The sequence below is a fragment of the Geotrypetes seraphini genome, chromosome 3, assembly GCF_902459505.1.
Source record: "Geotrypetes seraphini chromosome 3, aGeoSer1.1, whole genome shotgun sequence".
Lineage (NCBI taxonomy): Eukaryota > Metazoa > Chordata > Amphibia > Gymnophiona > Dermophiidae > Geotrypetes > Geotrypetes seraphini.
This window is the reverse complement of record NC_047086.1, coordinates 298,955,532-298,979,473: the sequence shown is the minus strand read 5'-3', so window position 1 is coordinate 298,979,473 and position 23,942 is coordinate 298,955,532. Positions and strand designations below refer to the sequence as shown.

General features: G+C 43.8%; 1 protein-coding gene across 2 annotated transcripts in view; it reads left to right on the top strand.

Annotated features, from left to right (window-relative positions):
* RGS7 (regulator of G protein signaling 7) overlaps window positions 1–23,942 on the top strand; it is a 495,704-nt gene that overhangs the window by 367,635 nt on the left and 104,127 nt on the right. For both annotated transcript variants that reach the window (XM_033939445.1, XM_033939446.1), the window contains exon 10: window positions 12,349–12,447. In XM_033939445.1, coding sequence (XP_033795336.1) covers window positions 12,349–12,447 — 99 coding nt within the window. The remainder of the gene's footprint in view (window positions 1–12,348; window positions 12,448–23,942) is intronic.

Below are 23,942 nucleotides of genomic sequence, written 5' to 3'. Positions count from 1 at the left end.
ACAGGACTCAATAGTGATGCGCGGGTTACCCCAGATAGGGGAATGTACACTGGTATACATAGGGTGTGGTAAGGTATGCCCAAGATTGAATAATGCCTTTTGAGTAATAGAAAGCACCACCCACTTCTGGAAGCAGGGAACATTGTTAGAAAAGCAGGTTGTAGCTAATGTAAAAGGAGCTACCAAGCCCTCCTCTAGCATCCCCCAATAGGGCAAAGCATAGCTCGACTGTGGCAAAAAAACACTTACTAGCGTCCCGAATCAAGGCTGCAGTGGCATAAGAGGAGTAATGAAGGAAGTTGACCCCCCCTTGACTCCAGGGTTTTTTGAGAGTAGATAAGGCTATGCGAGAAGGTTTCCCATTCCAAAGGTATTTGGTCAATATCCTATCCACATTTTTGAATAAGGCAGGAGAGAGGGGCAATGGGAGCATTTATAAAACAAACAAGATTTGAGGGGTCAACGTCATACGGATGGTCTCCAATCTACCCCACCATGTTAAGCGCAGAGGGGACCATCGAGAACAGAATGTTTGAAGTTTAGTAAGCAACAATTGGACATTCAAGGCTACCGTAGCTTGCCAGGTGTTACAGAACCATATACCTAGATATTTAATATCAGAGGAGCACCAGGTAAGACCATATTGAGCTATCATAGCTTGGGCGCAGTAAGGATTCAGAGGAAGAACCTCAGTCTTATCCCAATTAACATTCCCAATTGATATTCAAGGTTTTGGCCTGAAAGCCGGCCAAAAACAGAGATAAGAGAGAGGATAGCTGGAAGACTAGTCTCCAGCCTGGAAATGTAGAGGAGCACATCATCTGCAAAAGCAGAGGCGCAGACTTCACTGGGACCCACCTGGACAATCTGGATGTCTGGATAGGAGTCTAATTGCCGCAGCAGAGGTTCCAGGGCCAGATTGAACAAGAGAGGCGAAAAGGGACAGCCCTGTCTCGTTCCCCGAGTCAGGGAGAAATAAGGAGATAAATAGCCATCAACATTCAATCTGGCCCTGGGATTAGCATACAAAAGACATACCATATCAATAAAAGCATCACCCAACTAGAACCACCGCATAATATAAAATAAATACCTCCACTCCACATCGTCAAAAGCTTTCTCTGCGTCAAGAGACATCACGCATGTGGGAATGGAGGTATTTTGGGCGGCTTGTAGTATATGACAGAATACCCTTGAATTATCAGCGTTCAGCTGCCCCTTTAGAAATCCACATTGGGTAGGGTGAATGAGCAACGATAAAGCTTTAGCCAGTCTTTCTGTAAGAAGTTTCGCAAAACTTTTACAATCATAATTGAGTAAGGAGATGGGTAGAAGGGGATCCTGACCAGGTTTAGGAAAAACCACAATGTCAGTTTCAGCAAAAGTTCCCCCGCTAGTCCTTCTATCTAAAAAGTCATCATACAACCTGAGTAACTGGGGAATTAAAAGCGATTGAAAAGTTTTATAGAAAGCCAAGGAATACCCATCTCCCCCAGGAGCTTTTCCAGATTTTAAGCCAGCAATAGCCTCTCCAATTTCCTCTGCGGTGAGGGGCTGATTAAGATCCGCAAGGATCTGATGTGACAGTGTAGGTGGGGCCATGTCCTTGAAAAAAAGCATCAAAGTTGTCCATGGATGGATTAACTCCCTAAGTATACAATTGTTCATAAAAGGAGCGAAAATGATCAGCTATGGCATTAGGGTCAGTGATTAAGGGACCAGATGTCTTAATGGCCTTGATATGGCTAGCCCGCTCTTTCTGCTTGACATAATTGGCCATCGTTGTGCCTGCCTTGTTGTGATATTCATTCATCAGCAATATACCAGCCCTTTCGGAAAGAATAGTATTATATTGAAATTTGAGCTTACGAAGTTGCATCAAATCAGAGACAGTGGGAGAGGTATGATAGCGGACTTTCAAAGACTTGATTTGGGTGTCCAATTCAGTCAAAAGCCTTTTATGTTCTTTATTTAGGTGAGCGGAATACGCTATTATTTCCCCTCTCAAGTATGCCTTATAGGCATCCCAAAGGGTCTGATAGACCATACCTGGAGTGTCATTGTGTAGAAGGTATTCCCTGGTCCAGGTGTCAAACTTGGCAAGAAACTCATCAGCATTCAGGTGCCATTTAGAGGCAGGAGAGGAAGGAGCAGATAAACAAAGAGAAACTGAGATCGCTGAATGATCTGACAGAGGACAAGGAAGTATAGAGGGATTCTGTACAAAGTGCAGGAGAGAATGGGAGATAAGGAAATAGTCCAATCTCATGACAGATGAATGGGGTGCTGAGCAAAATGGATATTCAAGGTTCTTAGGGTGGAAAAGGCGCCAGACATCAGCCAAGCCATAGGACTGGATAACATTTATTAGGATAGGGTGCATTTTCGGAGGCCGATAGGAAGCCTGAGATCGACGATCCATATGCTCATCAAGAACCAAATTCCAATCACCACCCACCACAAAATAGTCAGTGGTGATAGAAGCCAGCTCCTTAGCCCAGGCATGAAAGAACCACAGATCAGCAGTATTGGGCCCATATATCGTAAAAAAGGTATAGCGTAGGGAATCAATGTCGAGAGTTACCGTGACCCATCTACCCTGAGAGTCATGGGAGGAGTGTATGATAGAATATTGGAGATGTTTAGCCAGCCACCCTTAGAGGAAGAGAAAAAACAGTGAGAGACCTAATCCCGTTTCAATTTAGCAGATTCAATGGCGTTCAATTTGGTTTCTTGCAAAAAGATCACCTGAGCAGAGTGATGCTTGCAAAATAACCACATTTTCTTCCTCTTGATAGGATGATTTAAACCCCTAATATTCGGAGATAATACATTAAAAACTGGCATCTTAGATATTCAGACTGAATAATAACATGATCCCTTGGTGCGAAGACAAGAGAAACTGTACAGCATATTCACATACGTCCCGCTGCCTATAGAACCCAGAAATTGAGAAAAGCTGCCTAGCCCGTAACAAACACAAAAATCCCCAAACACACACACATACATACATCCCCTCACCCTCCCAACAATCATCCGAACCCCCACCCGCCCATAAGATAGAGGCCTTGTAACCATCCCGCCAAAAAGGCGACCCATAGGCCTGCGGAGGGGAAGAGAAACCACAATACGGAGGCTCAAGGCCAACTCCTCCCACAGCCCCGCAAATAAGAACATAAGAATTTGCCTCCGCAGGGTCAGACCAAGGGTCCATCGAACCAAGCGGTCCGCTCCCGCGGCGGCCCATCAGGTCCATGACCTGTAGAGTTGTCTTTTGTCTAACCCGTTGAGTCCTACTCTTTTATATCCTAAAAAAAACCTTTTCCCTTTTATCTATACCCTTTTTTGCTCCTGTGAACTCCCTTATCTGTAGCCTTCAATCCTCTTATCCTTCAGGAATTTATCTAGTCCCTCTTTGAAACCCCTTAATGTAGTCTATCCTATTACATCTTCCGGAAGCGCATTCCAGGTATCCACCACCTTCTGAGTGAAAAATAACTTTCTAACATTGGTTCTAAACCTGTCCCCTTTCAATTTCTCCAAGTGCCCTCTTGTTTTTGTAGTTCCCAGTACGCTGAAGAACCTGTCCCTCTCCACCCTCTCTATGCCTTTCATAATCTTGTAAGTCTCTATTATGTCTCCTCTGAGTCTCCGCTTTTCCAGGGAGAAGAGCCCCAGTTTCTCCAACCTTTCAGCGTATGAAAGGTTTTCCATACCCTTGATCATTCATGTAGCTCTCCTCTGGACCCTCTCAAGTATTGCCATATCCTTCTTAAGGTATGGTGACCAATATTGGACACAGTACTCCAGGTGCGGGCGCACCATTGCCCGATACAGCGGCAGGATGACTTCCTTCGTTCTTGTTGTAATACCCTTTTTGATAATACCCAACATTCTGTTTGCTTTCTTTGAGGCACCACGCATTGCGCCATTGGTTTCATTGTTGTATCCATCAACACTCCCAAGTCCTTTTCAAGGTTACTTTCCCCCAGTACCAACCCCCCATTTTGTAGCTGAACATCGGATTCTTTTTCCTTATATGCCTGACCTTGCATTTCTCTATATTGAAGTTCATCTGCCATTTATTTGCCCACTCCTCCAATGTTGTCAGGTTTCTTTGCAGTTCTTCACATTCCTCTATAGTTTTAACCCTGCTACAGAGTTTAGTGTCATTTGCAAACTTTATAACTTCGCACTTTGTCCCTGCTTCCAGGTCATTTATAAATACTTTGAACAGCAGCGGTCCGAGTACAGACTCCTGTGGGACACCGCTCGTTACCCTTCTCCAGCCCGAGTAGTTGCCCTTCATTGCAACCCTCTGCTTTCTGTCTGCCAACCAGTGTTTAACCCATCAATGTACGTCACCTTCCACCCCATGGTTCCACAGTTTCCCAAGTAGCCGCTCATGAGGTACCTTGTCAAAGGCTTTTTGGAAGTCGAGATATGATGTCTATGGGGTCCCCTTTGTCCATCTGGCTGTTTATCCCTTCAAGGAAGTGTAGTAAGTTCGTTTTGCATGATCTTCTTTGCAGAAGCCAATGATATGGAAATACAGAAAACATAACGGTTATAACATTTCACTCGCAACCTTATATGAGCATGTCAGGCAAAGCTGCCATAACTTCACAGCGCTAATGCAACGAAGTTAAAGAAATCAGACTAAGTAATGAGCCACAGAGGCAATCAGCTGTCCATACGCTGCAACTCTTCCTGTTCCCTAAGGAAACGATCCACCTCCTCAGGGTCGGTATAAGTTTTGGTTCTATTTTGATAAGTAATTTTAAAGTGCGCCGGCGACAGGAGACCAAAACCTGCCTCTATCGCACGCAGACGAGGGCGTAAAGCCAAAAACTTGCATCATTTTTCCACTGTAGCCTTGGTGTAATCAGCAGAGATATAGATGGTTTGACCCTGCCATTCAAGTTTATGGAGAGTCTTCATCTTGTCCATGATTGTCGGCACATGAGGGAAGCACAGCAATTTCATCACCACCGGTCGTGCCCGCTGTGATCCAGAAGGAGATTTGGTCGGAACCCTGTGGGCCCTCTCCACCTCCAGGGCCCTGTCAAACATCAAGGAGAGCACCTTGGGTAGCCAATCTTCAAAAAATTTGCAGGCATCAGGGCCTTCAATCCCCTCATGTAAACCGCTGATGCGCAGATTATGCCTACGACTGCGATTGGTGATGTCTTCCAGCTGAACCTCCAGCGCGCAGGGCCTTCCGATCCATTTTTTGATTGGTGGCGATTTTGTCAATGAGCTGACTCTTCCGTTCCAAGGTAATCAATTTAGTGTCCATTGCCAGCATTTTCTCTGTGAGATTAATAATCTCGTGTTTAATAACCATAATGTCGTCTTTGCTCTCAGACAGCATGTTGGAGATAAGTTGTAATTGATCCGACACTGTAAGCTCAGGTTTTGCACGTGGCCTGTTCGCATCACCTTTGATAGGGGACGGTGGATCTTGTTCTGGCCGTTTAGCCCCTGAAGTGCCGGCAAAAGCAGCCTCAGTTTTGCCTTGCTTGGGAATAGGCATCGTTTCAGCAATGAATAGCGCAATTTATACTGCAGTAAGCGAGTGAAAATGTAGAAATAGCGGAGCTATCGGCGGGAGCTCGTGTCTCAAGCCTCCATATTGATCGGGCTCTCTAGCGCTCCCCGTAGAAATAAAATTTTAACTTCTTTCTAAAGTTCTAAAGTTCATATAGAAGGTAGAAGTAAGAAATAGTTGATGGAGAAGAGAATCCCAAGTAGCTGCTTGATTTGAGAGCAGTCTGTTATAAAATCTTTTGTAACGGCATCCCCTGGCTGATAGAAAATCAAACATTGTTGAAATATGTGAAGAGTGTTAAAAATTAGAAAAGTTAAAATGATCCACTAAATATCCTGGACCCATACCATGCACCACCTTATAGCATAGACATCCAAATTTAAACAACACCCTTGCCACAGGAGGGGCTTAAGGCAACTGGGCCAATTCTATTTAGCCCAGGTGCCTAAGGCCCCTCCTGTGGGTGGGGCCTTAGGCGCCTGGGCCAGTTAGGCCCTAAGGCCCATCATTCGGCAGATGGCGGTCCTGCCGGGCAGACGGGCTTGGGACCCATTTGTCTGGCCAACGTTTTTTAGGTCGGGGGTGGAGTGTCATCGGGTCGCCGGGGGGGGTGTCACGGGGCTCAGGGGGGCCAATCAGGTGTTCGGGGGACAGTCGTGGAGGGGTTCTTCATGGGAAGGAGAGGTTGGGCTCCCTCCTGCCCGGATTGGTTCGGGGGGATGGGGGGTCAATGGGGTTGGAAGGGTTGGGCTCACTCCTGCCCGGAAATGATCAGGGGGGGCTGTATTGGGCAGGAGGGGTTGGGCTCCCTCCTGCCCGTATTTTAGTGTGGGGGGGTCGCGTCTCGGCAGGAGAGATTGGCTATCTCTCCTGCCGCGATAGCGATCCTCCAAACTGCTGCCAACCATGGCACTTTGTGGGGGAGGATTGCGGCAGGGGAGATGCCTCATCTCTCTTGCCGCAATCCTCACCTTGAAGTGCTGTGGTTGGTGGCAGTTCGGGCGATCGCCATCACTGCTGGGGAGATGAGCCATCTCTCCTTCCACGATCATTGCGGGGGAGGGGAGGTGGATTCTATTACTGGTGTTCTTTTTGACAGACACCGGTTACAGAATCAAGCTTTTAGGTGAAGGACTGGCCCCTCCTTCCCTTAAAAGGTCTTGTTTTGGACGTTGGGACTAAGGCTGTTTTTTGGTTGGTAATGTGTTGTAAGTGTAGACGTAGTGGTGGTCTGGACTTTTAAACAGCTGAACGTAGAGGTAGGCCATTCTTAAAAAAAAACCTCATTTCTGACATTTTTTTTGAGAATGGACATTTTCCCTGCTTCTACTTTCAGCGTTTAGGGCCTAGGCCAAAAGGGGACTTAGATGTTTTTTTTTTATTATGCTCCTCTAAGCATACCGCAGTATTTTGTATCAAATGCAGGTGATAGTAGATTTTTTGGAAGACCCAAATATATAATGTTACAGTAATCCAATATTCCCAAAACAAGTGATTGGACCAATAGTCTAAATGACCGATCGTCAAAGTAAGATCTGATGGTGCAAAAGCTTCCATAACATAAAAATAATACTTTCTGACATGGCGTCTATTTGTGCAGTCATTGATAAATTTCTATCCAAGTATACTGTACACCAAGTATTCTATTGGTTGAGATAAGTGGGAAAATTATTCCATTTAAAGTCGTTTTCCTCATCACATTTAAATGGAGAAGCTAGGAAGAATCTGGTTTTCTCTGAATTTAGTTTGAGTTTATAATCCTTCATCCACTCCTCCACCATCGTTATTATTGATGATAATATTTGTAAAATATTTGATATGTGAAAATGTAACAGAAATATGATAGTTATGTCATCAGCGAATCTGTAGAATTTTATTCCGTAATTGCATAATTTTTTCGCAACGATGCCAAGTAGATGTTAAATAGTGACAGGGAGAGAGGGGAACTCCACAAGGGTTATCTCATGTTTCTGATAGCTCATTGTGAAAACTTACTTGATAGGTTTGAGAACTGAGAAAACCCTTAAACCAATGCAGCACATTCCATGAAATGCTTGTGCCATTCAGACAATCCAGCAGCATTCTATGATCCACTAGATAAAGGCACTACTCAAATCAAGTGTTATGATTGCTCTTGAACCAACTGTAAACAAAGAGAATAAGTAATCTAGTATAGATGCCAATATGGTCTCCATACTATGTTGAGAATGGAAACCTGATTAAGAAGTATGAAAAAAATGAAAATTTATCTTGATATTCTTCTAATTGTAAATTAACTAAGCCTTCCAGTAATTTAACAAAGAAGGTATAGAAGCAATTGGTCTATAGTTAGATGGTGATGTAATTTTTTCTTTCTGATTTTGTACAAGTGGGGTGATTATTATATGCCCCCCGGTTGATGGAAAATATGAGCGACTCAGTTACTCCAATTGCATTCTTTCCCTTGCATCCGGATATCACAAAGCTGGGAGTTGCCAGAGGGGTCCCTGCAAGTGGCTAACACTGCCCAAGCTTTACCCTATAGCTCCAGATTTCCAACAGCTGTTTGTTCAGCCAAAGATGGTTTCGCTGGTGTCACAGGTCACTTAACGAACCTCTTTGCCTAGTGAAGGAGGTGTGATGTTAAAGGATATTCAGGACCGTAAAGTGGACATGGTCCTCAAGAAGCAATTTGAAGCTTTGGTCCTAGGGATTAAGGCAGCAGTCACAGCTTGTTTTGTCCCATGTGTTTGCCACACCCAACTGTCTCGAGTCCCGGCCTTGGAGGAAGATGAGGATCCCCAAATGCTCCTACTGGGGTGAATTATATGGTGGACACTCTGTATAACATCATAAGCAAGGTGTCAGCCTATGCTATCTCTGCCCATCGGATGCTCTGAATAAGACAGTGGACAGGAGATTCAACCTCTAAAGCCACACTGAGCAGGCTTTCCTTTCAGGGGCAGAGGCTATTTGGCAAGGGTCTGGATGACCTGATGGCCAGTGTTATGAACTGTCATCTTAAGGCTTTGCTGGACAGCAGATCCCAGAAGGGTCCAGGACGTGGGAATTTGAATCTCATAAATTCCTTTATGCAGGAGGCTAAGTGATAAAGATGTCCTTTCAGGGGTCATGATAGAGGTTCAGTGGGAGCAGGAGACTGCAAGCCTCTGACTCTCAACTCTATCCAGCCTCTAAGAAAGCATAATGACTCCAGGACAATTCCACACACACCCCATCCCCGCTATAGAGAACAGGCTGTCGACCTATTGGTTGGTCTAGGCTCAAATTGACGCAGACTGTTGGGTCTAAAGTTGTTCGAGAAGGTTTAAAATTGAGTTCTATGGCTTCTTTCTGGACCTTTTTGTAAATTCTATGGCCAGCCAGCTGGAGAGATCCCTCAGATTTCGGGCAACACTGCGAAAGCTACTGGCTTTTTGTGCCATAGAGTCAGTCCTGGATAAAGAATTGGCCTCGGGCAGATACTTCATATATTTCATTGTGTCAAAGAAAGGCTCAAACAACTGGAGGCTTTTTCAAAACCTCAAGTTGGTGAATGCTGCACTGAAAATGCCGCACTTCTGCATGGAGACTATTCAGTCGGTCATAGCGGCAGTGGCTCTGGTGGAATTTCTTGCCTCCCTCAATTTTACAGAAGCCTATCTCCACATTCCCATTTTTCCAGCCTACAGTTTCATGTGCTGGAGCAGCATTTTATGTGCTCCCCTTTGGTTTAGCAATAGCACCTCACACTTTTACCAAGGTCATGGTGGTGGTAGCAATGCACCTCCACAAATCAGGGCCTAAATGCACTCATATTTCAATGATTGGCTAATCAGAGCCCCATCCAAGGAGGAAGGGAAATGGATAGTTTCAAGAGTGATCCAACTTCTCCAGAACTTCAAGAAGAGTCAGCTGGAGCTGACCTACCGCCTGGAGTACCTGGGAGTTTTATCTGACACGGCCTTGGACCAGGTTTTTCTTCCAGAGCCATGCAGACTGAAGCTTCAGAAGCAGATTTTGGACCTGCTACAGAGTCTAACTTCCACAGTGTGGCATTTTCTGCAGGTCCTCGGGTGGATGGTGGCAGCTATAGAGGTGGTCCCTTGGGTGAGAGCACATGAGATAAATAGGTAGTATAACAAGAGCTCTATGAAGAAGGTATGTTACTATTCATGCTGATGGACTGATTAATATTTGAAGGTCTTACTCCTAAAACTTTTTATATTTTTATTTTGCTTATTATGGACGAGATTTTGTTTATTGGTTAATGTGGAAGCTTTTCTTTCTGTGACTGGGGAGAAGTATGCAGCGGGATGACTGGGGACAAACTTGATACAGCTAGTGAAATACGAGTCATTGTCAATAGACTATTATGTGCAGCTTTCCCCAAGCTTCCTGTTGCAGACTCTGTCTCTCATCTCTATGATCTTCCTGCAGCTCACAGACTTTGTGTATGGGCCCATTCCCTCAGCATTTCCTCACCAATTTCTCTGCTTTAAATGTTTTTTCACCCTGTTACACTTTCAGTTTTTCTCTATTTTTTTCTACATCTCTATCTTCTTCTACTTATAACTTTCCATCTCTCTCATCCCATTATTCTCCAGTTTTCTGCTAACTCTCCCCTCTCCCACTTTCCAGCCCCTTCCAACATCTTCTCATTCTCGCCCCCCTCTTTTCATTTCTGACTAGTTTCTCCTCTCTTCCCTCCCCCATCCCAGTATATCCTTTCTACTCTTTCTTCCAACACCTCATTTCTCTCTCTCCACCTCCATCCAAGATCTCTTCCCATCACCTTACTTTTCTCTCATATGCAACATCTCTCTGGGTTCCTCTCCCCCCTCCCCTTCTGTCAACATATCCCCTATCTGCCTATTTCTCCAATGTCTCCCATCTGTCTTCCTATTCACTCCATGTCCAATTTTTTTCACCCTATAGCCCCTATGTCCAGCATTTTCCCATATTCCGTTTTTCTTCATTATCTGATCCAGCAGCTCCTTTCTCTTCTTTCCTAAGCCAGACAGCCCACCATCTACCCCCATCCCATTCCAATACATACTCTCTCTTCCCCATCTATCCAGCATCTCCCTTCTATCACCCTACTCTCTCCATGATCACTATCTTCCTTCTACCCCCAAGCAGGCCTATTCCCTTTCTTTCCATCCCTTATTCCATCCTCTATCCAGCATTTTCCTCTCGTCTCCCTACTCCCTCTACCCATGTCCAGTATCTATCTTTATACTCCACCCTCCTATGGTCAGCATTTTCCATGTCACTCTGTTCCCTGAAAAGGTCTAGCATCTGTCTTTGTATCCCTATTCTTCCCACTCCCACCCAGTTCCAATAACTGTCCTTCCCCAAGCTGATCCATCATCTCCCTTCTGTCACACCAATCCTCCCTGTGTCTACCATCTCCATTCCCCTAACAAGCATATTACATTTTTCCCTCTCCACACAATCCAGCATCTGTATTTCCTCCCTTAGCTGTATCACTGACCCTGATCTATATCCCCTTGGCTATCTGGCCCTGATCTACTCCTCCAGCATTCAGTAGCCATCAACCTTGCCTTCAGCCCTGGTCCTACTAAACCGGGCAGCAATTGCAAAGACACACACCATAGGAGCTTCCCTCTTGCCTGCATCACTATAAGCTCTGCTAGTCTTGATCCTGCCCCTCAAAAACAGGAAGTCACTTCAGAGGCTGGCAGGATCGAGACTGGCAGAACCTAAAGCGATGCAGGCAAAAAAGAAGAACATAAGAATTGCCATCTCCAGATCAGACCCTGGGTCCATCAAGTCCGGTGATCCGCACTCGGATCCACCAGGTGTACCCTGGCCTAGTTTTAGTCCCCATATCACCGTATGCTTCTCAAGGGAGATGTGCAAGTAATTTACCCTTACCCGTGTCACTCTATGCCACTCTTAAGGAGATGGGCATTTAGGCCCCGCAGCTTCTGTCTTCATTATAGGTATTGCCATCTGGTTTAACTGGACTGGGGCCGAAGGCAGGGTTGATGGCAGCTGGGTCTGCAGGGCCCTCTGGAGTGTCTGACCCAGGGCAGCTGTCTGTTTGTCTCCCCCCCCTAAATGCTGGCCCTGTGTGTCTACACTGCAAGCACAAAATTCTATGCATCCTGAGGGGATGTAGAATTCTACACTTACAGAATTCTACCAGGAGTACTTTATAATATCTCAACAATTAAGGAATTTTTAAAGAATTTTTTATTATGGCTGACTGAAATGTCTCACCCTGCATTCTCTGTGGCAGGGGTGGCACTTTCATGAGGCCAACTGAGGCAGGGGCCTCAGGTGGCACTTTTGATAGAGTGGCATCTTGTAAGCAGGTAGGCTGGCTTGTCCTTGGATAACTCTCCTTTCCCTTCCACCCAAGGCTGCAATCTGGCACCTCCCCCTTCCTTCATCAAACTCCTTCCAATATTCTAATGATTAGACACCTTGGACACCTTTTTATTACATAAGAATATTTTTAGTATGGGATTGGGGTGGTATGTTTTGTATTTTAATGGGTTTGTTCCTGATGAATGGGTTGGGTGTGGGTGGGGTCTCTTTTATATGCATTTAATAATAATAATGTTAAGAATGTCAAGTGATTTTGTACGAATTAATTGATTGAATATTGTACACTTGTTGCAAGATTTGAAAATGAATAAAGAATATAAAAAAAAAAAAAGAATTTTTTTTATTGATGTGATTATTTAGGTTATTCATTGTAGGAACATTATAACTTTTGTTTTGTTATTAAAATGCATGTACAGATAAAAAAAATGTAATACACTTCTTTCTGTGCTTGCACCTAGTCAGTCTATGGATTACAAAATGATATTCGAAGCCACAGCCCAACCCATATACCAGTGACAGAATCAAAACCACCAACAGAAGACGAATTACACCAACAGGTCTGAAAAGCTTTGAAATCAATATTTACAATGTTCTGTAACAAAAAGCTGTTGAATCATGGAACATAATCTAAAAAAAAAAAGTGAGATATTTTTACTGTGAGATTCCATATACTTGTCTATAAATTGATCGAGTGTATAAGTCAATAGCAGTTTTAGGACTAAATATGGCCAAGAATGCTGTGACCTATGTAAAAGTCAAGGCTTGGTGCCACATTGGTCCCTCTCTCTCTCTCTCTCCCTTCCATCTTGAGGTCCAACATTGCTTTCTTTCCTCTCCGGAATCTCCCCTGCCTTCCTCAAACTCACCCCCTTCCCATAGCCCACAGCTTCACAGATTTTAACAGCATCAGATCAGATTGAAAGCCAGAAGGAAACAGCTAAATCATCAGATTTTAGTATGTATTTATCAAGTTTCAAGTTTTATTTTAGCTTGATATACTGTATTTTGCAGAGCAACTATGTGGTATACATGTGTTTTCTATAGGCAATGGAGTAGAATAGAGAGAAAAGAGGAGAGGAAAATTAAGATGAAAACAGAACTATAATAAGCAGATAGGACAGGTAAAGAAGGGAGGAAAAGATATGCTGAGCAGTCATGCAGGATAGCCCCTCTGACATGGCAGAGTGTGATGAGAGGAGGAGGTTTAATCAAAGGCATCTTTATAGAGAAATGTTTTTAATAGTGATTTGAAATAGCCAAGGGAGAGCTCTAATCTTAGGGTACTGGGGAGGGCATTCCATAGGATGGGGGCCTAGAACTGAAACGATACTGGGAGAGGGTACATAGGGAAGTAGGAGATTGTCCAGAAAGGAGGGGAATGAGATTGATGTGTTTTGTAAACTAGGAGCAGGATTTTATAGGTGAGATGATGACATATAGGGAGCAAGTGATTGGCTTTTAAGAGGGGGGTTATGTGGTCATATTTTTTTTTCTTTCCTGTAATTAGTTTAATGGAGGTGTTCTGTACCAACTGTACATGTTTGAGGTCTTTGAATTTAATACCGCAATAGAGGGAATTGTAATAATCAATGTGACTGATTAGCAGGGAATGGATTAGGAAGTTAAGTGTGTTGGGGGGAGGGGGAATTGCAAGAGGCTGGACATTGAATGACTTGAGCGTAATTTGCAGAAGCAGCATTGGATAATGGATGTGACCTGTGATTGTAAAGTCAATGTGGGGTTGAAATTAACGTTGATTGTAGGTGATAGGCGCTTGGGAATATTAGAAAGGAATATTGGGGAGAGAAGGTCTTGAGTACCGTCATTAGTGTAAAGGAGAGCTTTGTATTTCTGAGGGTTGAGTAACAGATGATTCTCATGAATCCAGATCGTAATCTTGTTTAACTTTGCATTTGTCTTTTATTTCCTGAGTGTCTGAGAGTGAAGAAGTTGGATATTGTCAGCGTAGGTAAATGAAATGAAGATGAAAGATGAAAGATTGAGCAAGGGAGAGTAGGAGGTCATGAAGATGCTGAATAAGGATAATGCAAGAATGGATCCTTGGGGGGATTCCACAGGGCAGGGTGAAGGGATTGGAAGATTGGTCATGAAGGCAAACAAAATAATGATGATTTGAAAGGTAAGATGCAAACCAAGTTAGGGTTGTTCCCATAATGCCAATTTGGTGGAGATAGGTTAAGAGTAGAGTGTGTCCAATGGTGTCAAACAGAGCTGTAAGATTGAGAGAGATGAGAAAAACAGACTTATGGTGATTGATATGATATAGAATGTTTCGGTATAATGGTGCTAATGGAAACCTGTTTGATTTGGATGGAATACAATTTTTTTCCTCCAAAAATCGTCTAAAAGGTGGAAGATGTGTTTTTCTGTGATCTTGAGTACAACTGGGTCAGTAGTTGTTACAGACTGTTGTAGGTAGCTTAGTATTTTTTAGTTTTGGATGGATAAGTTAGTTTCCAGGTATGAGAAACTTGTAAAGTATCTCTCCTCTCATATCTCTCCTTATACTCCTCCCTGGGTACTCTGTTCATCTGGTAAGTCTCTCATATCTGTACCCTTCTCTACTGAGTCAGTTCATCAAGCTCTGACTCTGGCAGTATTCAAATCTAGGCTTAAACATAGAAACATGATGGCAGATATAGGCCAAATGGCCCATTCAATCTGCTTATCCGCAGTATCCATTATCTTCTCCTCTCTCTGAAATCCCATGTACCTATCCCATTCTTTCTTGAATTCAGACACAGACTCTGTCTCCACCACCTCTTCCGGGAGACTGTTTCATGCATCTACCACCCTTTCTGTAAAAATGTATTTCCTTAGATTGTTCCTGAGCATATCACCTCTTAAATTCATCCTTTGCCCTCTCATTCCAGAGCTTCCTTTCAAATGAAAGAGACTCAGCATATGAGCATTTATGCCATGTAGGTATTTAAACTTCTCTATCATATATATCTTTCCTCTCTCGCCTTTCCTCCAAAGTATACATATTGAGATCTTTACACCTTATGACGAACACTATGCACCATTTTAGTAGCCTTCCTCTGGACCAACCCCATCCTTTTTATATCTTTTTCAAGGTGTGGTCTTCAGAATTGTATACAATATTCTAAATGAGATCTCACCAGACTCTTATACTGTATCGGGGCATCAATAACTCCGTTTTCCTACTGGCCATATCTCTTCCTATGCACCCTAGCATCCTTCTTGCTTTTGCCATTACCTTTTCAACCTGTTTGGCCACCTTAAGATCATAGAAACATGATGGCAGATAAAGAACAAATGGCCTATCTAGTCTTCTCATCCATAGTAACCATTCTCTCTTTCTCTCTCTGAAAGATCTCATGTGCCTATCCCAGGCCCTCTTGAATTCAGACACAGTTTCTGTTTCCACCACCTCTTCTGGGAAACTGTTCCACGCATCTACCACCCTTTTTGTAAAAAAGTATTTCCTCAGATTACTCCGGAGCCTATCACTTCTTAACTTCATCCTATGCCCTCTCATTGCAGAGTTTCCTTTCAAATGAAAGAGACTGAACTCATGCACATTTACATTACATATGTATTTAAATGTCTTTAGAAACAATACTAGCAATAACAATCTAAATAGATAAATAACTGCAGCAAAAAATGTTGCAAAAATGTTATAAGCCAAGTGGTGGAAATATCCTTTGAAAAACCATTTAAGTAAAGTGGAGAAAAAAGCCTCAACTAGTTTTATATGCAGACGGCAACCCAATGAGTTTTTTAGCCGTTCTTAATCATAGGCAAAAAAACTCCACTACTTCTCTAAATGTAATCTTTCAAAATAGGAAAATATTTCACCACTGTGCACAGGGAACAGGAAAAAAAACCTTCAGGAATGTTACACTTATCTTCACAGCTGTTGATGTAAGCCAGGACCGCGATCCAAAAACGCAACGATCTTCCTACAGTCACATTTCTGGCATTGACGTGAAGAAAAGGAACCGATGTCCAAATCCAACAAGGCACTTGTTTCACCAACAAATTGCTGCTTCAGGGAATTCCCTCCTATTCCTTCCACAATTTGGCTCCACAATGGTGTCTGACTTATAGCTCCTGATATCGTGACATCACTTCCTCACGAAACTCAAAAAGTAGAATTTTATTGAAAGAACAAAATGCAGAACTTTATTGAAAGAACAAAAATGCAAAGGCTCATAACTTAATAAAACGCATACCATTCTATTTTTTGATTTAAACCCTTGGGCCAAATGGTATTCAAAAGTAAATTGATCTTTGCTCACTCTGGTATAATTTAGTTTTTACATCTCTTCTACGTGCTGTTGCTGGGATATGATCAAGTACAAAGCATTTGAAGTCCTCAAACGAGTGATCTTTTTCAGCACAATGATGAGTCAGTACATCATATGTCTTCTATGGGTAATGTTTGACCGGTGGTAAAACAACCTAGTTTTTAAACATCTCATAGTATGCCCTATATAACAAAGATCACATGGGCACACTATTGTATACACTATACCCATAGTTTCGCAAGTAACCAGACTTGTCATTTTCCAAGATTTTCTTTGTGGAATTAGGACTACATCTCCTTCACTAATCAGAGGACAAACAGTACAGTTATTACAATGAAATAAGCCCACCCTTTCCATCCCTTTACTAGACCAAATGTCTGCCTGGCATAACAGATTTTTTAAATTTTTATTCCGTGAGAATGCCACTTTACAATCCAATTCTTGGCAATTTTGTTTAGTTTGCACCATTGGCCATAAGCTTTTAATCTTTCTTCCTAGTCGTTGAGAAACATCAGAAAATCGCATAACACATGTCACAAAGTCAGTATTTTCTAAATGATGCTTATACTGTAAAAGTTGTTCCCGGGAACTATATTTTGCTCGTTTATACACCTTAGTAATCACTGATTTTGGATATCCATGTACTTCATATTTATGTTTCAGCTCTACCGCTTTACTAGTAAATTCCTCAGTTGAATGACAAATTCTTCTATACCTGAAGAATTGCGATACTGGGAGATTGTTCTTTAAAACACTCGGATGCATACTTGTGTATCGCAATAATATATTTTTATCAGTTGGTTTTGTGAATACAGATGTTAAGAAATTCCCATTTACTTGATTAATCTTAACATCTAAAAATGTCAATTCATAGGTGTTACTCTCCATTTCAAATTTGATGGTAGGATGGCATTCATTTAAATACCTCAAAAAATTCCTTAGCTGTTCTTGAGTTGATGTCCACAATAAGAATATATTGTCTATGAATCTCTTCCATAATTTAATGTGAACCATAAAATTTGATTCATAGATCCAATTATTTTCAAATTTAGCCATAAAGAGATTCGCTATTGAAGGGGCAAAAGATGCCCCAATGGCCACACCTAATTTTTGTTGAAAAAACTTCTGATCAAAAATGAAGTAATTCTTTGACATTGCTATAGTAGCTAAAGATAGCAAAATTTCAGTGGGTACCTGATGAGGTCTAGGGCGATTCTCTAAAGCTTCTCTCACTACCTCAAGTGCTTCATTTTGAGGGATACAAGTGTACAACGATTTTACATCTAGAGTAACCATTATCACAACATCTCCTTCTTGATTATGATCTGCCAGACATGTCAAAAAATCAGTCATGTCTAGTAAAAATGAAGGAATAGTAAGCATTAATGGTTGCAAAAAGACTTCAACATATTTACATACTCTTTCCAGTAAAGATCCTCTGGCAGATACAATCGGTCTTCTGGATTTTTTTTTTTTTTTTTTAAATCCTTATGGACTTTTGGAAGAAAGTACATAATGGGGATAGTAAATTGTTGAAATGTCAAAAATTTATATACAGCATTAGTTATACATCCCAAAGCTTTCCCCTCATTAACTACAGTTAAAATTTCAGTAAAAATCATATCTGAAGGATCATCTGGTAAGAACATAAGAAGTTGCCCCCGCTGAGTCAGACCAGAGGTCCATCTTGCTCAGCGGTCCGCTCCCGTGGCGGCCCATCAGGCCTAGTGCCTGGTAGTATTGAATAAACATTTGTATCATTTAGCTGGGAATAGATATTCATCTTTACCCCCAAATAACTACCCCTCCCCCTTTGTCAGCTCTCCTGATGACTATAGTGGGACCATTTTGTAAATCCATTAACATCTTACGTTCTTGTACTTTAAGATTCTGAGATTGATGGTAATGTGTATTTTCTGTTTTTTTCCAATTCTGCGTATACTAAAGCTTTAAACCCAGCTAGCATTGGATCCAAATTACCAGGAGTCCATTTACTTTTTGCATGAACAACAGACCTATCTACTTTCGGTTCTGAATCAGAAAAGAAAAATTTTAACTGAAGAGCTCTAAAAAATCGCTCAATATCTACACGTAATGTAAAAGGATCATATTTCTTCAAGGGAATAAATGAAAGGCCTTTATTCAACAAAGAGATCTCATCTTCTGATAGCTGTTTAGAGGATAGATTAATTATTCCATCTGAACTAGTTTGGCTGACCGCGTTATCGGGCCTCCTTGAGGCATTTGCTTCCAAAGGTCTTTTCTGGATTGACCTCTTTTCTCCAAAAAAGGCTTCAGCCCTACGGTCTTATTAATATCGTCACTACTACCAGACGAGTCTGTAGTGGAAATTCCTTTACTCATCGTTTTACTTCCATCTTCATTTATCCTTATCCATTTATAAATAAAACCCTCTGTATAGTCTTTTTCATCTCTCTGATATTTTTTATACTTTTTCAATTTTAATTCATCTTTAAATTTATCTACCTTAGTCTGTAGATCTTGAAATTGTTGCTGGAAATCTACCTCTTCTTTTAGAACTTCAATCTCTTTATTAATCAACTCTGATTCTTCTTTTATTTTTTCTTGAGACGTTTGAATTATCAACAACATTAAATCCAATGAACACTGGTTCAAAATACTGTTCCAGCGTTCCACAAATATCTTATCATCTGTAAATAGTCTTGGTCCCTTATTCATCCTCAAACCTCATGGAATTATTTCTTTCTTGCAATAATCAACCATAGCCCCACTATGAATTTCAGTTTGAGCCACACATTTAAGTCTATTCCAAAGTTCAGCCCATTTAGGATTCTGGGCTACGTTACCTATTGTAGCATAAGCGTATGACCTTTCATTTCTTAGCATTAAATTTTAGCTGTTAAATTTCAGACCATTGTTCAAACTTCGCTAAGAGTTTATTCAAGTTATTCACACCAGCCGAGGTGTCTACTTTATTGCAGATTTTAGTATCATCCGCAAAGAGGTAAATCTTACCTTACAGTCCTTTAGCAATATCGCTTATAAAAATGCTAAAAAGAACAGGCCCAAGAACAGAACCTTGAGGCATACCACTGGTAACATCCCTTTCCTCAGAGCGATCGCAATTGACCACTACTCTCTGTCGCCTCCCACTCAATCAGTCTGACAAGACCTACCTTTATTGAATCCATGTTGCCTCTGATCCTGTAACATTGGTCAACAAGCATTTTGCTACTGGAGTTTTGTCACCTGTACCTTAACAAGGGCCACATGCTGACTCTAAATCTGAAAACGGTTTTCGTCTATCACATCCTGTTTTTAAGTTATGTGTCAGTTTGTGTTCATATCATTTTTGTCAATAATACTACCATGAAGTTTCAGTATTTTACTGTTTCTGTAACACAATATTGCATTTTAGGACAGCTTATCGATCACATATACCAGTAATTTGAAAGTTTATACTAAAAAGTGATTGTGCTGCTTTCTCTACCTGTGAATTTTTATATTTTGTATGTTTTTGTCTAAGATATTCTAATTATTATGAATAGAGAGGTTATGTTAACCATCCTGATAATATCTGTTATGTCTGCAGACAATTTACTGCACAAGATCAGCAAAATAATCTGTCCATCAGACTTCAAAGGGCATACAAGCATTATTTTGGCTGTAAAGTTGGTGACCAAGATAAAGCGTGGGCACCTCATGTGTGCTGCACTGTCTGCTATTCTGGATTAACAGCATTCATGCTGGTTGTTCAGAATTTTCTTGGTAATCACAGATAAGAGAATTATGCTGAGCTTGTGGAGAACATGCTGATAGCATATCGGCTAATGGGTGCCAGAATGTCACTTAAAAATGCACTTCTTATATTCTCACTTTCCCACCTAATCTTGGTGACGTCAGCGATGAGCATGGGGAAAGATTTCATCAAGATATCAAGGTGAAAGCAGATAGGGAATGTTCAATCACAGTATCATGGAAGACTATTGGTTCTTGCAAAGAGAGATAAATGTACAGTACAAGTGTAAAAGCAAGTGTCTCGAACATTTCTGAACATGTGAACATCACTTTTGTGTGAGTTAAGAGAGGCATAAATATATGCTGTAACATGTCTCCTTATTGTCTTCATGTTTGTTTTCAAAGTAAACTCCTTAACACAAGTTTGGTGGGACACAGTTCATATTGCCAATACTGTGCCGATATGGCAAACTGTCTAAAAAAAATCAGTAACGTGTATCTAAGAAACCTTAAGTGCTAGCTGAATTTTAATTACAGATCTGAAATCGGCATCATTAAGGGGTCCTTTGCTAAGGCGCGCTAGCCGATTTAGCATGTGCTAAATGCTAACGCATCCACTATATTCTATGGATGCGTTAGCATTTAGCGTGCATTAAAACAGCTAGCGTGCCTTAGTAAAAGAACCCCTAAATTGACTAAGAACACTTCTTAAGTTCTCAGTAGCAAAGACAAACTTTTTTTTGTTGTCCTGTATAATCCATCGGATTCCAAAAACTTCACCATTCTCTGTTTTAAAAGTGTATCCATTAATTTACTTAGCACAGAAGTCAGACTTGCCAGCCTGTAATTCTCTACTTCTTCCTTACTTTCACTTTTGTGGAGAGATACCACATCTGCCTTTCTCCAGTCCTCCCGTAACACTCCGGATTCTAGAGAAGCATTGAAAAGATCATTTAGTGGAACCAGCAAAACTTCCCTAAATTCCTTCGGCACCCTCGGATGTACACCATCCGGCCCCATCGCTTTGTCAACCTTTAATTTAGCTAGCTCCTCGTGAACACAACCCTCTGAAAATAGATCAGGTTCTACCACTCACTACTCCATCCCTATTTGCATTTGTCTTCTGCGGTCCCGCTCCCGGCACTTCATCTGTGAACACAGAACAGAAATACTGTATTTTCTTTATCAGCTTCTACATATTTCTCCCCTTCACCTTTGAGGTTACTTGTAACTTCTAACTCCCACTCACTTGTAAAGTACCCATATCAGTTTTATCATTCTTTCTGTGAGAAATGTTTAATGTTCAGCACTGTGTATGTATAGCAGCACTATAGAAATGATAACTAGTAGTAGCAGCCAATCAAATGGCTTTTAGCTGTAGCTGTCTCCAGATCACCTGATAATTATGCACATTTCCCTGCAGGCTTGCTCTCTTCTCATTGTACTTGCTCAGCATTCAACCATCCAGAACAGTTACAGATTTTAAACAATCGCTACTGTTTTATTTTCATCACTCTCCTGTATCACTTCAACACCTCCCTCCAAACCTCTTCTGTTTAATTTTAACACTGTTTAAGCTCACCTTGAATTAAGCATTCTTCCTTTACCAGAGACACTAGTTCTTTCTTCTCAAGCCAACTTCAGCACAGCCAGAGTCCATTCACTGTACATTGCTTGCACGAAGCTAGCAAAAGCAGGAGTGCTATGGCACTGATGAGAATGACCCATAGATAAAATCACCCTTGTTTATTGATGGAATTTTGAAGTCATATTTTCTTGACAGATGAGTACCGTATTTTCACGCATATAATGCGCGCGTTATATACGGTTTTTACAAACCGTGCATAACCTTGCGCGTTATATGCGTGAGCGCGTTGTACAAATTTTTTTTACATAGTTCCCTCCCCCGACGTCCGATTCACCCCCCGCAGGACCGCTCGCACCCCCACCCCGAAGGACCGCTCGCACCCCCCCGCACCCCCACCCCGAAGGACCGCTCGCACGCACTCCCACCCGCACCCCCACCCTGAAGGACCGCTCGCACCCACACAGCCTCCCGACTCCCCCCATCATGTAGAAGCTCCTACATGTCCTGCTACTCCCTCTTGGAGGTCCCGGCCCTTCTGTGAGCCCTGCGCCTGCGCTGCTTCTTCCGGCGGTTCCCGCCCTTTCTCTGACATCAAGCCCTCTTGCCCCGCCGACTCCCCGACACGATCGGGGCAAAAGGGAGCCCAAGCCCTCTTGCCCCGCCGACTCCCCAACTCCCCGACAATATCGGGCCAGGAGGGAGCCCCAGCCCTCCTGGCTCTGGCGACTTCCCTCGACGCAAACCCACCTCCCCCCAACGACCGCCCCCCCCAAGAACCTCCGACCGCCCCCCCAGCCGACCCGCGACCCCCCTGGCTGACCCCCACGACACCCCCACCCCCCTTCCCCGTACCTTTGTGTAGTTGGCTGGATAGACGGGAGCCAAACCCACCTGTCCGGCAGGCAGCCAACGACGGATTGAGGCCGGATTGGCCCATCCGTCCCAAAGCTCCGCCTACTGGTGGGGCCTAAGGCGCCTGGGCCAATCAGAATAGACCCGGAGCTTTAGGTCCCTCCTGGGGTTGGGGCCTTGGGCACATGGTTGGGTTGGGCCCATGTGCCTCAGGCCCCGCCCCCAGGAGGGACCTAAGGCTCCCGGGCCTATTCTGATTGGCCCAGGCGCCTTAGGCCCCACCAGTAGGCGGAGCTTTGGGACGGATGGGCCAATCCGGCCTCATTCCGTCGTTGGCTGCCTGCCGGACAGGCGGGTTTGGCTCCCGTTTGTCCAGCCAACTACACAAAGGTACGGGGAAGGGGGGTGGGGGTGTCATGGGGGTCGGCCAGGGGGGTCGCGGGTCGGCTGGGGGGGCGGTCGGAGGTTCTTGGGGGGGGCGGTTGTTGGGGGGAGGGGGGTTTGCGTCGAGGGCAGGAGGGCCTGGGATCCCTCCTGCCCGAAATGTAGTGCGGGGTGGGGGTAGGGGGTCGCCGTGGCCAGGAGGGTTTGGGCTCCCTCCTGGCCCAAACAACTAGCGGGGGGGGGGTCGCTAGGGCCAGGAGGACTTGGGCTCCCTCCTGGTCTGAACAACTAGCGGGTGGGGGGGTTTCGCCAGTGCCAGGAGGGCTTGGGCTCCCTCCTGGCCCGATATTGTCGGGGAGTTGGGGAGTCGGCGGGGCAAGAGGGCTTGGGCTCCCTTTTGCCCCGATCGTGTCGGGGAGTCGGGGGGGGGGCAAGAGGGCTTGAACTCCCTCTTACCCCGATCGTGTCGGAGGTGCCGCGGTTGGCTGGGGCAAGAGGGCTTGAGCTCCCTCTTGCCTCGATCGTGTTGGGGAGTTGGGGAGTCGGCGGGGCAAGAGGGCTTGACGTCAGAGAAAGTGCGGGACCGCCGGAAGAAGCAGCGCAGGCGCAGGGCTCACAGAAGGGCCGGGACCGCCAAGAGGAAGCAGCAGGACACTGGTAGGAGCTTCTACATGATGGGGGGGGGGGGTCGGGAGGCTGTGGGGGTGCAAGCGGTCCTTCAGGGTGGGGGTGCGGGTGTGGGTAGGAGTGCGTTCGAGTGGTCCTTCGGGGTGGAGGTGCGGGTGCATGCAAGCGGTCCTTCGGGGTGGGGGTGCGAGCGGTCCTGCGGGGGGGGGGGGTGAATCGGACATCGGGGGGGGGGGCATCAGGCTTTCAGGGTGGGGACAGGACTTCAAGGGGGAAAGGAGAGTCGGGGCGGGCGAAAGGAGAGTCAGGGTCTCCAGAGGAGAGTCGGGGCGGGCGAAAGGAGAGTCGGGCGGCGACGGGAGAGTCGGGCAGCATGCACGGTATATGAGTGTACGCGGCATACAAAATTTTTTTACATATATGTCGGTTTCCCGCGCGCTAAACCCGTGTGCGCGTTTTACACGGGTGCACGTTATCTACGTGAAAATATGGTATATATGTTGTGTGGTGTCTTTGGGGTAATAGTCAACACTGGATGCATTGATAGAGACTTGATGGGTACTCATAACTGAGATTTATACCAAGA